General features: G+C 48.3%; 1 protein-coding gene across 3 annotated transcripts in view; it reads left to right on the forward strand.

Moving 5' to 3' along the window:
• The first annotated feature begins 367 nt into the window (after positions 1-367).
• The window catches only part of ALDH9A1 (aldehyde dehydrogenase 9 family member A1), a 190,919-nt gene continuing 174,940 nt past the window's right edge, over positions 368-16,346 (forward strand). The window contains exons 1-2 of one of the 3 annotated variants that reach the window (XM_063940256.1): positions 368-473; positions 15,515-15,700. In XM_063940256.1, coding sequence (XP_063796326.1) covers positions 15,523-15,700 — 178 coding nt within the window. In that variant the 5' untranslated portion in view covers positions 368-473; positions 15,515-15,522. Of the gene's footprint in view, positions 474-515; positions 541-578; positions 603-15,514; positions 15,701-16,346 lie in introns of those variants that run through there. The other 2 variants (XM_063940257.1, XM_063940258.1) reach the window with 2 other exon arrangements.

A 16,346-nucleotide genomic window follows, 5' to 3' on the forward strand; every position in this document is an offset into this window, starting at 1 on the left:
CAGGTTCTCTAGCTGCTTAAAATAATGAGGTGAAATGCAGTTTCGAAGTCAGCCAACCACAGAACCTGTGTAATTCATGATTGTCCCGGATGAAAGGGATAGTGTGGTAAATCCATGCTTATATTAAAAAACAGTGTCTAGGATCAGGCGCACTACCCACACCACAAGACACTCTGACTGCAGCCACGTGCACACCAGCAGCCTATTTTTATCATAAAATGAACAAACAAACATGCAGTTTTTACGAAAGCTGAGAAGCTCATAACAACAACAGAAAGCAGCAGAGGAAGTAGAGACCACTGGCTATCTGAAAGCAATAAAAATCTGGCATAGAGACTGACTGAGCACAGCCGCAGCTGCGCCTAACTGTTCACAGGCGAGAGGGAGGAGAGATGGGCGGGGTAATGAGATATAAAGCTGCCTTCCGAGGTTATAGTGCAGCAGCCAGAGCCTGGATTCAGGAAGATACTGTGGTGAGTGGGCTTGTGCTAGTGATTGTACTGGGAGCGGCATCTCAGTAGTAGTACGTTTCTGTTCTGGGTATGTACTACGTGGTTCACGCAGCGCTTTCCAGCAGTGTCATTGCCTGCGGCAGTCTGCAGGTGGGGAATAGCGCACAGGTTGCACGACTTTAGCATAGCTCGGCGTGCCATACCTGTGTGTTATAGGATTGCATTATTATGTTTATGTATTGCACTGCGACTGCAGATAATATCTTATGGGAGGTGGTGGCTACTGGTAATCGGCACATGGCTCTGGCAGTGTCTTGTATACATGAGAGCAATGTTTGAGGTCTGGTGACCTGTCAGAGTATTTCATATTACCTATCCAAGCCAGGACAGAATGTTTTTCTAGAAAAAGCATAGGACTGAGTTAGTAAACGTCCAGTATACAAACTAATTTCAGTGTTCTCTCCACAATGTCTACAGGACAAAAAAAAAAAAACACGATAACAAAACAAAAAAACAAAAAACAAAACCTTTATCACTTGTAGAAGCTGAATTTGCAATGTTCGTAATATTTTACCTAACGGGGAGAATCCCTCAGGTGAATGGTGCCGCCGCCTAGGCTAGATTAGGAAAGTATGTAAACACTCTTCAGTATAGTTTGCTGTTGCTTTAGGTCACAATCTCTGTTTCTGCAATTAATAACGGATTGTTTTGTAAACAACTGCTCTTAAGTACTGTGTATTATTTGGTGAGTACTTCATTTTTAGTTCTCTCAACAGTATAGCTAATACAGATTTGTGAATAATGAAATTTATGAAGCTGTTTTCAAATTGTTAGAAATAACAAAAGATTAAGATTTCCAACGTTGGCTTGTAAGATTTGCTGACCTTAACTTGCAAATGTCCTAGTTTACAAATAACTGATGCCTACAGGAGAATCTGGCAACTACAGTATTGCTTGGTTTACAAAGCGGGGAGTAGTGACTCTCATACCACTTTTCCACCTAAATCCTGGGTCCAACCTGTGTTTTGGAACACTTCTCCAACCCAGGTGAGAGCCTGTGATCTGGCTCTTCCTATGCTTTTAAAAGGACCATTTTCCACTGAGTTGTGACCTGGATTAGCTGGGTTATTGCAACAGTGGAAAAGCAGTATAAGATGCCAATTGTGTCTGTGAATAGTTAGCTTCATGGAACTTGCAGACTTTGCACGAATGTGCCTAACCCAGAAATGCGATTTATGATTAGAATTGCCTATTTGCGTTACTTGTGGCGAAGGGGTTTGAATTTTGTACGAAATGCGAACTGCATGAAAACATGAGGAGACCTTCCTGAATCCCAATGAAGCTACTTGAAGACTTCAGAAGCCAAATTAGTTATGGGGGAAGGGGTTTGGTAAAGGATTCTGAAGCAAGTACTGATCTCTCTCTCTCTCTCTCTCTCTCTCTCTCTCTCTCTCTCTCTCTCTCTCTCTCTCTCTCTCTCTCTCTCTCTCTCTCTCTCTCTCTCTCTCTCTCTCTCTCTCTCTCTCTCTCTCTCTCTCTCTCTCTCTCTCTCTCTCTCTCTCTCTCTCTCGTGCGCAAATTTGTTGGGAAAATAGCTCACACAAACCAAGTTGCATCTACTTGATTCACTCACTAAGCTGGCCACACACAAGACCATGCACTCAGAGCGATTTCTGTTGAACTTCCCGGAGTCCTGGTCAAATGATACTGAGCGTACACACAACCCCCTTTTTTATTTTTATATTTTTTTTTTTAATGGATTTTTTTTTCCTACCAACGATATACAGAGTCATCTGATACGGTATCCGGTCTTAGGTTGACCATTAATTGGTCGACATGAGGTTTTAATTTTTTTTTCTTTCTCTAACGTCCTAGAGGATGCTGGGGACTCCGTAAGGACCATGGGGAATAGACGGGCTCCGCAGGAGATAAGGCACTTTAAGAAAGCTTTGGATTTCTGGGTGTGCACTGGCTCCTCACTCTATGTCCCTCCTCCAGACCTTAGTTTTTACACTGTGCCCAGAGTGAGATGGGTGCACTGCAGGGAGCTCCCCTGAGTTCTCTGCCTAGAAAGCATTTTTGTTTGGAATTTTTCTACATTTTTACTGGGAGCACTGCTGGCAACAGGCTCCCTGCATCGAGGGGACTGAGGAGAGAGGGGCAGACCTTCTTAAATGATAGGCTCTGCTTCCTCGGCTACTGGACACCATTAGCTCCAGAGGGGGGTGAACACAGGTTCTTACTGGGCGTTCACCCCCAGAGCCGCGCCGCCGTTTCTCACAGAGCCAGAAGAAACGAAGTCAGAAGACGTCTCAGGCGGCAGAAGCCTTCAGAGCTTCACTGAGGTAACGCACAGCACCGCAGCTGTGCGTCATTGCTCCCATACACCTCACATACTCCAGTCACTGTGCAGGGTGCAGGGGGGGGGGGGTGCCCTGGGCAGCAATATAACACCTCTCATGGCAAAAGACAATATACATGTACAGGTGGGCACTGTACATGTATATAAGAGCCCCCGCCATTTTTCAGTAACTTTGAGCAGGACAGAAGCCTGCTGCCGAAGGGGCGGGGGCTTCTCCCTCAGCACTCACCAGCGCCATTTTTCTCTCCACAGAACGCTGAGCGGAAGCTCCCCGGACTCTCCCCTGCTTACACACGGTGAAGGGTTGTTTAAAAAGAGAGGGGGGGGGGGCCACATAATTGGCGGATAAGATATTATACAGCGCTGCTGGTGGAAAAAACATTTTGTGTTTGTCTCCAGGGTCATTGCGCTGGGGTGTGCTGGCTCTCTCTCTCTCTCTCTCTCTCTCTCTCTCTCTCTCTCTCTCTCTCTATCTCTCTCTCTCTCTCTCTCTCTCTCTCTCTCTCTCTCTCTCTCTCTCTCTCTCTCATACTGTCTTCAGAAAAGTTTCCCTGTATGTGTCGACATGTTTGACGAGGAAGGCTCGCTAATGTGGAGGGGGAGTGTTTGAATATCAGGTCGCTGGTCGGCAACGCCGACACCGGACTGGGTGGATATGCTGAATGTCTTAAATGCAAATGTGAATCTCCTGCATATAAAGGTTAGTCAAGGCTGAAGCTAGGGATCAGTCAGGTAGCCAGACCGTGCCTGTCTCTGTGGCGCCAGGACCTTCAGGGTCTCAAAAGCTCCCCATATCCCAGGTCGCTGACACAGATACTGACTCTAGTGTCGACTATGAGGATGCAAAATTACAGCCCAAGGTGGCAAAGGGTATTCGATACATGATTATTGTCATAAAAGAGGTTTTGCATATCACTGAGGAACCCCCTGTCCCTGACACGAGGGTTCACATGTATAAAGGGAAAAAGCCTGAGGTCACGTTTCCGTCCTCCATTTGAGCTAAGCGAAAAGGCTTGGGAGTCTCTGGATAGGAGACTACATGTTCCCAAAAGGATTCTTATGGCGTATACTTTTCCACAGAAGGATAGGATACGATGGGAATCTTCGCCTAAAGTAGACAAGGCACTAACACGCTTATCCAAGAAGGTGGCACTGCCTTCTCCGGATACTGCACATTTACACATATTCAGGAACTATCGTTAGACCGGCCATGGCGTCGGCCTGGGTTTGTAGTGCTGTCGTGGCATGGGCAGACTCCTTATCTACAGAGATTGACACCTTAGATAGGGATACCATTCTAATGACCATTGAACATATCAGAGATGCTGCCTTGTATATGAGGGATGCTCAGACATGTTTACTAAGCTCCAGAATAAACGCTATGTCTATTTCTGCTAGGCGACTCTTGTGAACCCGACAGTGGACGGGAGACGCCGACTCAAAGCGGCATATGGAGTCATTGCCTTACAAGGGGGAGGAGTTGTTTGGAGAAGGCCTCTCGGACCTTGTCTCTACTGCTACGGTCGGTAAATCAAATTTTTTACCTTATGTTCCCCCGCAGCATGCTAAGATGGTACCGCATTATCAAATGCAGTCCTTTCGTTCCAATAAACGCAAGAAGGTACGAGGATCGTCCTTTGTTGCCAGAGGTAAAGGCAAGGGAAAAAAGCTGCACTCGGCTAGTTCCCAAGAGCAGAAGTCCTCCCCTACTTCCGCAAAGTCCACCGCAATGACGCTGGGGCTTTCCGGGGGGGGGGGGGGGGGCAGATCAAGTGGGGGCACGTCTTCGTCTTTTCAGCCATGTCTGGGTTCTCTCACAGGTGGATCCCTGGGCAATAGAGATTGTTTCCCAGGGATACAGACTGGAATTCGAAGACATGCCTCCTCGCCGGTTTTTCAAATCTGCTCTGCCGGCTTCCCCGTCGGAGAGGGAGCTGGTGTTAGCCTCAATTCACAAATTGTACATTCAACAGGTGATAGTCGAAGTCCCTCATCTCCAGCAAGGAGAGGGTTATTATTCATCCCTGTTTGTGGTACCAAAACCGGACGGTTCGGTCAGATCCATTTTAAATCTGAAATCCCTGAACCTGTACTTGAAGAGGTTTAAGTTCAAAATGGAATCGCTCAGAGCGGTCATCGCCAGCCTGGAGGGAGGGGATTGGATGGTGTCCCTGGACATAAAGGATGCGTACCTTCATGTTCCGATTTTCCCTCCTCACCAGGTGTTCCTGAGATTTGCTGTACAGGACTGTCGCTACCAATTTCAGACGTTGCCGTTTGGTCTTTCCACGGCCCCGAGAATTTTCACCAAGGTAATGGCGGAAATGATGGTGCTCCTGCGCAGGCAGGGCGTCACAATTATACTGTACTTGGACGATCTCCTCATAAAGGCAAGATCTCAGGAGAAGTTGCTGGACCGCGTGTCTCTGTCCGTGAAGACGTTGCAGAGGCACGGCTGGATTCTCAATTTACCGAAATCCCAGCTAGTCCCTGCAACGCGTCTGGCCTTTTTGGGCCTGATTCTAGACACAGACTAAAAAAGAGTGTTTCTTCCAGTGGAGAAGGCTCGGGAGCTCGTAGCTCTGGTCAGGAACCTATAGAAGCCGAAAAAAAAAAAAAAAGTTTCAGTGCATCATTGCACGAGGGTTCTGGGGAAGATGGTGGCTTCATACGAGGCCATCCCCTTTGGCAGGTTCCCTGCAAGGACCTTTCAATGGGACCTATTGGACAAATGGTCCGGGTCTTATCTACACATGCAAAATCGGATCACCCTGTCTCTCAGGGCCAGGGTGTCTCTCCTGTGGTGGCTGCGCAGTGCTCACCTCCTGGAGGGTCGCAGGTTCGGCATTCAGGACTGGGTCCTGGTGACCACGGATGCGAGCCTCCGAGGTTGGGGCACTGTCGCACTAGGAAGAAATTCCAGGGTCTCTGGTCAAGCCTAGAGACTGGTCTCCACATCAATGTCCTGGAGTTGAGGGCCATATACAACGCCCTACGCCAAGCGGAGGAATGGCTTTGGAACATACCGGTTCTGATTTCAGTCAGACAATGTCACGGCAGTGGCTCATGTAAACCGCCAAGGCGGCACAAGGAGCAGAGTGGCCATGGCAGAGGCGACCAGGATTCTACGCTGGGCGGAAGGCCATGTAAGCGCACTATCAGCAGTGTTCATCCCGGGGGTGGACAACGGGGAGGCGGACTTCCTCAGCAGGCACGACCTGCATCCGGGAGAGTGGGGACTTCATCAAGAAGTCTTCACACGGATCGGTGGGTACTGCGTCAGATAGACATGATGGCGTCCCGCCTCAACAAAAAGCTAAAGAGGTATTGCGCCAGGTCAAGAGACTCTCAGGCGGTTGCGGTAGACGCTCTGGTGACACCTTGGGTGTTCAGATCGGTCTATGTTTCCTCCTCTACCTTTCATACCCAAGGTGTTGAGGATAATGAGAATAAGAAGGGTCAGAACAATCCTCATTGTACCGCGGCTGCGTTTGACGGCATGGCTGAACGCCGGATCCTAGCGGAAAAGGGATTCTGGAGGAGGTCATTCCTACCCTGATCAGGGCTAGGAAGGACGTGACGTCGAAACATTATCACCGTATATGGCGAAAATATGTTTCTTGGTGTGAGGCCAGAGCTGCTCCTACGGAGGAGTTCCAGTTGGGCCGTCTGCTTCACTTCCTTCAAACGGGAGTGAATTTGGGCCTAAAATTAGGGTCCATGAAGGTTCAAATTTCTGCCTTATCCATTTTCTTTCAAAGAGAATTGGCTTCTTTTCCTGAAGTACAGACTTTCGTGAAGGGCGTGCTGCATATTCAGCCTCCCTTTGTACCTCCGGTGGCGCCTTGGGACCTTAACGTGGTATTAAGTTTCCTCAAGTCACCTTGGTTTGAACCACTCAAAACAGTGGAGTTGAAATACCTCACTTGGAAAGTGGTCATGTTGTTGGCCTTGGCTTCTGCAAGGCGGGTTTCGGAAGTGGCGGCTTTATCATATAAAAGCCCATACCATTTTCTTCACGTGGATAGGGCAGAGTTGAGGACTCGTCCTCAATTTCTGCCCAAGGTGGTCTCATCTTTTCATATGAACCAACCTATTGTCGTGCCTGTGGCTACACGGGACTTGGAGGATTCCGAGTACCTGGATGTGGTCAGGGCTTTGAAGATTTATGTGACCAGAACATCTAGGATCAGGAAGACCGAAGCTCTGTTTGTTCTGTATGCGGCCAACAAGGTTGGAGCTCCTGCTTCGAAGCAGACTATTGCTCGCTGGATCTGTAACACGATTCAGCAGGTGCATTCTTCGGCAGGATTGCCATTGCCTAAATCGGTTAAGACCCATTCATCTAGGAAGGTGGGCTCTTCTTGGGCGGCTGCCCGAGAGGTCTCGGCAACTACAACTGTGCCGAGCTGCTACTTGGTCGGGGTAAAACACCTTTTGCAAAGTTCTATAAGTTTGATACCCTGGCTGAGGAGGACCTCCTGTTTGCTCAATCGGTGCTGCAGGAGTAATCCGCACTCTCCCGCCCGTTTGGGAGCTTTGGTATAATCCCCATGGTCCTTACGGAGTCCCCAGCATCCTCTAGGACGTTAGAGAAAATAAATAGATTTACCGGTAAGTACAATCTTCTCGTAGTCCGTAGAGGATGCTGGGCGCCGTAACCAAGTGCGGACTACTTCTGCAAGACTTGTATATAGTTATTGCTTACATAAGGGTTATGTTCTAGTTGATCGGTTTTTTGAACCGAGGCTATGTTATTGTTCATACTGTTAACTGGGTAGTTTATCACAGGTTATACGGTGTGATTGGTGTGGCTGGTATGAATCTTGCCCTTAGATTTACAAAAATCCTTTCTTCCGTACTGTTCATCTCCTCTGGGCACAGTTTCTCTAACTGAGGTCTGGAAGAGGGACCATAGAGGGAGGAGACCAGTCCACACCCAGATCCAAAGCTTTCTTAAAGTGCCCTATCTCCTGCAGAGCCCGTCTATTCCCCATGGTCCTTAAGGAGTCCCCAGCATCCTCTACGGACTACAAGAAATAGATTTACCGGTAAGAAATATTTTTTGGGACTTTTCATACTTTATGATCCACGTGGTCTACGATTGGTATAGTAACCCGTGCCGAGCACATTGAGGCACCTTGCCTGAAGCGATCCATGCAAGGGGACACTGTGCACTAATTGGGGTTCCTGGTCCGTTACAAAGAAAACAATACCAAAAATAAATATTAAGCTCATGTTGACTAATTACGGTTGCCTCAACGATCCACCCCATTTGATACTAGGGTTTTTCAGCTACTGGGTAGGATACTCGTGGGGGTCGTTCAGTTTGTAGCATACACACTGGACGATATGCACCTTATCATAACGACGGACCAGAAGACCTTTTTAGCAACCTGTGAAAGCACACCTAATTCACTACCTAGACATTGGGCAATATTGCTCAGAAGGGGGAAAATGAGCAATATTGCTCAAAATGTGTACCTGACATAAGAGTTGGCCAACTATGGCTTGGTACACGTCACTGTTTGGTTCGCACCATATTTAAATATAATTGAACTTTCTCTGTCCTCAATGTAGATTTCCTAGTGATTGAAAACAGATAACGATAGCAAAACTATGCTTGTTATTCTGGAATGTAGAGCTGGGATTCAGTGTTTCAGTAACATGGAATGTCCTAAATCAAATAACTCTTCCCCTCCTGAGTTATTTTTGTGTATGTTGTACAACTTTAACAACGCTAATGGCTTCTTACAATTACATATTAAAACAACCTCATTATGGTTTATTACAAAGAACTGATTTGACTTTATCTTGATTAAAAGCTTTTACAAGTCTTTCACTATTCATAGGATACAAAACCAGGGGGTAAATGTGTGGATCATTAGGTCGAGCACTATTGGTCAAAAGTGACAAGGTCGACATGAGGTTTTATTTAAATATTTTTTTAATAGTGTTTTTCTTCATAAAGTGATGGAACACTAATTAGTCCCCTCACTTGGCTCGCCATGCTTCGGCAAGGTGCCTCACTCCACTACTGCTGCGCTCGGCACAAGTTACTATTCCCAATCATAGTCCACGAGGATCGTAAAGTATGAAAGTTTACAAAATAAAGGAAAAAATATGAAACTTGTGTCGACCTAGAGACCAGATACCAGTGTATGAACTGGAGATATGGGGGAGAAGCGGTATCGGCAAAAGTTATGTGCGTTGTACTGCTTCTCCCCCGTTTATGATGGCTGCGGCGTGGGCACAGGGACAGGGCGCATATCGGCACTGATATCTAAAAGATAGCAGGCTGATATGTGCTATCAACAGCTGCAGGTGACTATGCCCATTCACCACAGCAGGGACAGAGCTATCCCTGCCTGTGACTGGCGCTGGCTCTGAACTGCACTGGGGATCTTGCGTGTGTAGTGAGATCCTATGCATGCGCAGAGGAGCTGGCCGGGAAGCAGGCACAGCACGTCTGCTCTAAGCTGATGCGCTATGTGCTCAAGGGACATAGTGTTCGCTTTAGGATTTTTTTAGGCCAGGGTGCTGATCACTGAGGAGGGCACATTTTAATTTTAAAGGGCACATTTTTGGTGTGACTCTTTCCGTGCAAAGCATAGCGCGTATGTCTATAGTTGTTATACATATATTTCTCTGACATCCTAAGTGGATGCTGGGGACTCCGTAAGGACCATGGGGAATAGCGGCTCCGCAGGAGACAGGGCACGAAAGTAAAAGCTTTAGGATCAGGTGGTGTGCACTGGCTCCTCCCCTTATGACCCCCCTCCAAGCCTCAGTTAGGTTTTTGTGCCCGGCCGAGAAGGGTGCAATCTAGGTGGCTCTCCTAAAGAGCTGCTTAGAGTAAAAGTTTTGTTAGGTTTTTTTATTTTCAGTGAGTCCTGCTGGCAACAGGCTCACTGCAACGAGGGACTTAGGGGAGAAGAAGTGAACTCACCTGCGTGCAGGATGGATTGGCTTCTTAGGCTACTGGACACTAGCTCCAGAGGGACGATCACAGGTACAGCCTGGATGGGTCACCGGAGCCGCGCCGCCGACCCCCTTGCAGATGCTGAAGAGAGAAGAGGTCCAGAAATCGGCGGCTGAAGACTTCCCAGTCTTCTTAAGGTAGCGCACAGCACGGCAGCTGTGCGCCATTGCTCTCAGCACACTTCACACCAACGGTCACTGAGGGTGCAGGGCGCTGGGGGGGGGCGCCCTGGGCAGCCATGAAAGTACCTATGCTGGCTAAAAATACATCACATATAGCCTCTGGGGCTATATGGATGTATTTAACCCCTGCCAGGTTGTCAGAAAAACGGGAGAAGAAGCCCGCCAAAAAGGGGGCGGGGCCTATTCTCCTCAGCACACAGCGCCATTTTCCTACACAGCTCCGCTGCTAGGAAGGCTCCCAGGCTCTCCCCTGCACTGCACTACAGAAACAGGGTTAAAACAGAGAGGGGGGGCATTTTGTGTGGCGATATTATAATATATTAAGATGCTATAAGGGAAAACACTTATATAAGGTTGTCCCTGTATAATTATAGCGTTTTGGTGTGTGCTGGCAAACTCTCCCTCTGTCTCCCCAAAGGGCTAGTGGGGTCCTGTCCTCTATCAGAGCATTCCCTGTGTGTCGGTACGTGTGTGTCGACATGTATGAGGACGATGTTGGTGAGGAGGCGGAGCAATTGCCTGTAATGGTGATGTCACTCTCTAGGGAGTCGACACCGGAATGGATGGCTTATTTAGGGAATTACGTGATGTCAACACGCTGCAAGGTCGGTTGACGACATGAGACGGCCGGCAAACCAATTAGTACCTGTCCAGGCGTCTCAAACACCGTCGGGGGCTTTAAAACGCCCATTACCTCAGTCGGTCGACACAGACACGGACACTGACTCCAGTGTCGACGGTGAAGAAACAAACGTATTTTCCATTAGGGCCACACGTTACATGTTAAGGGCAAAGAAGGAGGTGTTACATATTTCTGATAATACCCTTTTTTGTGGTACTTGTAGTATGTGGGGTGTGAAACTACCTGTAGTTTTTCCTGAATCAGATAAATTAAATGAAGTGTGTGATGCGTGGGTTTCCCCCGATAGAAAATTATTGGCGTTATACCCTTTCCCGCCAGAAGTTAGGGCGCGTTGGGAAACACCCCCTAGGGTGGATAAGGCGCTCACACGCTTATCAAAACAAGTGGCGTTACCGTCTCCAGATACGGCCGCCCTCAAGGAGCCAGCTGATAGGAGGCTGGAAAATATCCTAAAAAGTATATACACATACTGGTGTTATACTGCGACCAGCGATCGCCTCAGCCTGGATGTGCAGCGCTGGGGTGGCTTGGTCGGATTCCCTGACTGAAAATATTGATACCCTTGACAAGGACAGTATTTTATTGACTATAGAGCATTTAAAAGATGCATTTCTATATATGCGAGATGCACAGAGGGATATTTGCACTCTGGCATCAAGAGTAAGTACGATGTCCATGTCTGCCAGAAGATGTTTATGGACACGACAGTGGACAGGTGATGCAGATTCCAAACGGCACATGGAAGTATTGCCGTATAAAGGGGAGGGGTTATTTGGGGTCGGTCCATCGGACCTGGTGGCCACGGCAACAGCTGGAAAATCCACCTTTTTTACCCCAAGTCACATCTCCACAGAAAAAGACACCGTCTTTTCAGCCTCAGTCCTTTCGTCCCCATAAGGGCAAGCGGGCAAAAGGCCAGTCATATCTGCCCAGGGGTAGAGGAAAGGGAAGAAGACTGCAGCAGGCAGCTCCTTCCCAGGAACAGAAGCCCTCCACCGCTTCTGCCAAGTCCTCAGCATGACGCTGGGGCCGTACAAGCGGACTCAGGTGCGGTGGGGGGTCGTCTCAAGAGTTTCAGCGCGCAGTGGGCTCACTCGCAAGTGGATCCCTGGATCCTACAAGTAGTATCCCAGGGGTACAGATTGGAAGTTCGAGACGTCTCCCCCTCGCAGGTTCCTGAAGTCTGCTTTACCAACGTCTCCCTCCGACAGGGAGGCAGTATTGGAAACCATTCACAAGCTGTATTCCCAGCAGGTGATAATCAAAGTACCCCTCCTACAACAAGGAAAGGGGTATTATTCCACAATATTTGTGGTACTGAAGCCAGACGGCTCGGTGAGACCTATTCTAAATCTGAAATCTTTGAACACTTACATACAAAGGTTCAAATCAAGATGGAGTCACTCAGAGCAGTGATAGCGAACCAGGAAGAAGGGGACTATATGGTGTCCCTGGACATCAAGGATGCTTACCTCCATGTCCCAATTTGCCCTTCTCACCAAGGGTACCTCAGGTTCGTGGTACAGAACTATCACTATCAGTTTCAGACGCTGCCGTTTGGATTGTCCACGGCACCCCGGGTCTTTACCAAGGTAATGGCCGAAATGATTCTTCAAAGAAAAGGCGTCTTAATTATCCCTTACTTGGACGATCTCCTGATAAGGGCAAGGTCCAGAGAACTGTTGGAGGTCGGAGTAGCACTATCTCAAGTAGTTCTACGACAGCACGGGTGGATTCTAAATATTCCAAAATCGCAGCTGATTCCGACGACACGTCTGCTGTTCCTAGGGATGATTCTGGACACAGTCCAGAAAAAGGTGTTTCTCCCGGAGGAAAAAGCCAGGGAGTTATCCGAGCTAGTTAGGAACCTCCTAGAACCAGGCCAAGTGTCAGTGCATCAATGCACAAGAGTCCTGGGAAAAATGGTGGCTTCTTACGAAGCGATTCCATTCGGCAGATTTCACGCAAGAATTTTTCAGTGGGATCTGCTGGACGAATGGTCCGGATCGCATCTTCAGATGCATCAGCGGATAATCCTGTCTCCAAGGACAAGGGTGTCTCTCCTGTGGTGGTTGCAGAGTGCTCATCTTCTAGAGGGCCGCAGATTCGGCATTCAGGACTGGGTCCTGGTGACCACGGATGCCAGCCTGAGAGGCTGGGGAGCAGTCACACAGGGAAGAAATTTCCAATGAGTGTGGTCAAGTCTGGAGACTTCTCTTCACATAAATATACTGGAGCTAAGGGCAATTTACAATGCTCTAAGCCTAGAAAGACCTCTGCTTCAAAGTCAACCGGTGCTGATCCAGTCGGACAACATCACGGCAGTCGCCCACGTAAACAGACAGGGCGGCACAAGAAGCAGGAGGGCAATGGCAGCAAGGATTCTTCGCTGGGCGAAAAATCATGTGATAACACTGTCAGCGGTGTTCATTCCGGGAGTGGACAACTGGGAAGCAGACTTCCTCAGCAGGCACGACCTCCACCCAGGAGAGTGGGGACTTCATCTGGAAGTCTTCCACATGATTGTGAACCGTTGGGAAAGACCAAAGGTGGACATGATGGCGTCCCGTCTGAACAAAAAACTGGACAGGTATTGCGCCAGGTCAAGAGACCCTCAGGCAATAGCAGGGACGCTCTGGTAACACCGTGGGTGTACCAGTCGGTGTATGTGTTCCCTCCTCTGCCTCTCATACCTAAGGTACTGAGAATTATAAGACGGAGAGGAGTAAGAACTATACTCGTGGCTCCGGATTGGCCAAGAAGGACTTGGTACCCGGAACTTCAAGAGATACTAAGAAGGGACTTGCTTCAGCAAGGATCATGTCTGTTCCAAGTCTTACCGCGGCTGCGTTTGACGGCATGGCGGTTGAACGCCGGATCCTAAGGGAAAAAGGCATTCCGGAAGAGGTCATCCCTACCCTGGTCAGAGCCAGGAAGGAGGTGACCGCACAACATTATCACCACATTTGGCGAAAATATGTTGCATGGTGTGAGGCCAGGAAGGCCCCACGGAGGAATTTCAACTCGGTCGATTCCTGCATTTCCTGCAAACAGGAGTGTCTATGGGCCTCAAATTGGGGTCCATTAAGGTTCAAATTTCGTCCCTGTCGATTTTCTTCCAGAAAGAATTGGCTTCAGTTCCTGAAGTCCAGAAGTTTGTCAAGGGAGTACTGCATATACAACCCCCTTTTGTGCCTCCAGTGGCACTGTGGGATCTCAACGTAGTTCTGGGATTCCTCAAATCACATTGGTTTAAACCGCTCAAATCTGTGGATTTGAAATATCTCACATGGAAAGTGACCATGCTGTTGGCCCTGGCCTCGGCCAGGCGAGTGTCAGAATTGGCGGCTTTGTCTCACACAAGCCCATATCTGATTGTCCATTCGGACAGGGCAGAGCTGCGGACTCGTCCCCAGTTTCTCCCTAAGGTGGTGTCAGCATTTCACCTGAACCAGCTTATTGTGGTACCTGCGGCTACTAGGGACTTGGAGGACTCTAAGTTGCTAGATGTTGTCAGGGCCCTGAAAATATGTTTCCAGGACGGCTGGAGTCAGGAAAACTGACTTGCTGTTATCCTGTATGCACCCTACAAACTGGGTGCTCTTGCTTCTAAGCAGACGATTGATAGTTGGATGTGTAGTACAATTCAGCTTGCACGTTCTGTGGCAGGCCTGCCACAGCCAAAATATGTAAATGCCCATTCCACAAGGAAGGTGGGCTCATCTTGGGCGGCTGCCCGAGGGGTCTCGGCTTTACAACTTTGCCGAGCTGCTACTTGGTCAGGGGCAAACACGTTTGCAAAATTCTACAAATTTGATACCCTGGCTGAGGAGGACCTGGAGTTCTCTCATTCGGTGCTGCAGAGTCATCCGCACTCTCCCGCCCGTTTGGGAGCTTTGGTATAATCCCCATGGTCCTTACGGAGTCCCCAGCATCCACTTAGGACGTCAGAGAAAATAAGAATTTACTTACCGATAATTCTATTTCTCGTAGTCCGTAGTGGATGCTGGGCGCCCATCCCAAGTGCGGATTGTCTGCAATACTTGTACATAGTTATTGTTAACTAAAACGGGTTATTATTGTTGTGAACCATCTTTTCAGAGGCTCCGCTGTTATCATGCTGTTAACTGGGTTCAGATCACAGGTTGTACAGTGTGGCTGGTATGAGTCTTACCCGGGATTCAAAATCCTTCCTTATTGTGTACGCTCGTCCGGGCACAGTATCCTAACTGAGGCTTGGAGGGGGGTCATAGGGGGAGGAGCCAGTGCACACCACCTGATCCTAAAGCTTTTACTTTTGTGCCCTGTCTCCTGCGGAGCCGCTATTCCCCATGGTCCTTACGGAGTCCCCAGCATCCACTACGGACTACGAGAAATAGAATTATCGGTAAGTAAATTCTTATTTTTCCACTTAGTGTATCATACATACATACATACATACATACATACATACATACATACATACGACCCATGTAACACCCAACATACAGGAGCCACAGCAGTTATGTCATTTCCTCCTCTGCTATCCCATTTGCAGAGGACAGAAATTGTGTTCCAATTTTCAGAGATGGGCAAGGAGTAGACCATTGCATTGTATCATGCACTCTGACTGTTGCATTCTGTATACAAGGGGGTGATTTCTGATCCTGCAGGGTGCACTGAAAAAGCCTAGAAGGAACACTAGGACATCGTAGGAGGGGGGAGCTTTCTGCTTTGCCTCGGTAATGATGCGTGCCGCTATAATACATTTTACCTACAGGTCTCTTACGAGTGTTAAGACATGCAGTTCTATCACGGCACTTGATTGAATAAACACCATGGGAAATATTTTTGGTTTGAAAATGTGATTTACATTTCTTGTGAAGTGAAAATAAATGTCATTACTTCCCTCAGGCCATTGAATGAAACTCCTTGGAGCTCGTCATCTTGTTTATAGTCTGCTCCCAAAACTGCGACTCGCCATGAGCACCATCAGTACTGGGACCTTTCAAAACTCCCTGCCACTCAATTACCGTGGAGGGAGTAGAGTGCAGCCTATAGACTCTGTAGGACAAGAACAGGCCCACGAACCAACCACAGGTGAGCACTGGCTCCCCCCCCCCCTCCTTTTTATTCTAATGTGTTAACTGACCGTTTGGAAATGTGTTAAACGTTGCAGTACTATGAGAAAATGTAGCTTTATTGTACTTTTCTGTGGGCATTTTATGGGCACATCTGCTTGATGAGCTGCTCACCATTTGCCAACAGAGCATCCTCAATTTGTCAGTGCATGACCTTGCAATGGGCCATGTCAGTACCTACTGTACTCCAACAGTGAGGTGACTGACTTGGGAGACACACATGGGGATGGGTCTGGATGCTGGGAGCCTCTCACCCCCTACTCACTAACTATCCCCTCACTATACTAAGCTACAGTGCCCATTAGGTCTCCTACCTGCATCTCTGCTGTGTGTGTTCTTGCTGCTGCTGACTGAGCTCTGAGTGCACATCCTGATCACCTAACACGTCCAAGTGTCCATCAGTGAACAAGGCCCGTCCCCCACACTCGGATGCCTGCCTCTATTAGCTCCCTTTCTGTGCAGCTTTAATGCCCTTGAGGGTAAATGTATGATCTGACATTATGGAGGAGAAGCGGTATCCACGCACGTTATGTGCACTGATGCTTCTCCACCATGTTTTACAGCAACGGTTTGAACTCCGTGACTGCCACATAGTGCCTAAATAA

Source organism: Pseudophryne corroboree, chromosome 9, assembly GCF_028390025.1.
Source record: "Pseudophryne corroboree isolate aPseCor3 chromosome 9, aPseCor3.hap2, whole genome shotgun sequence".
In the NCBI taxonomy this organism is placed as follows: domain Eukaryota; kingdom Metazoa; phylum Chordata; class Amphibia; order Anura; family Myobatrachidae; genus Pseudophryne; species Pseudophryne corroboree.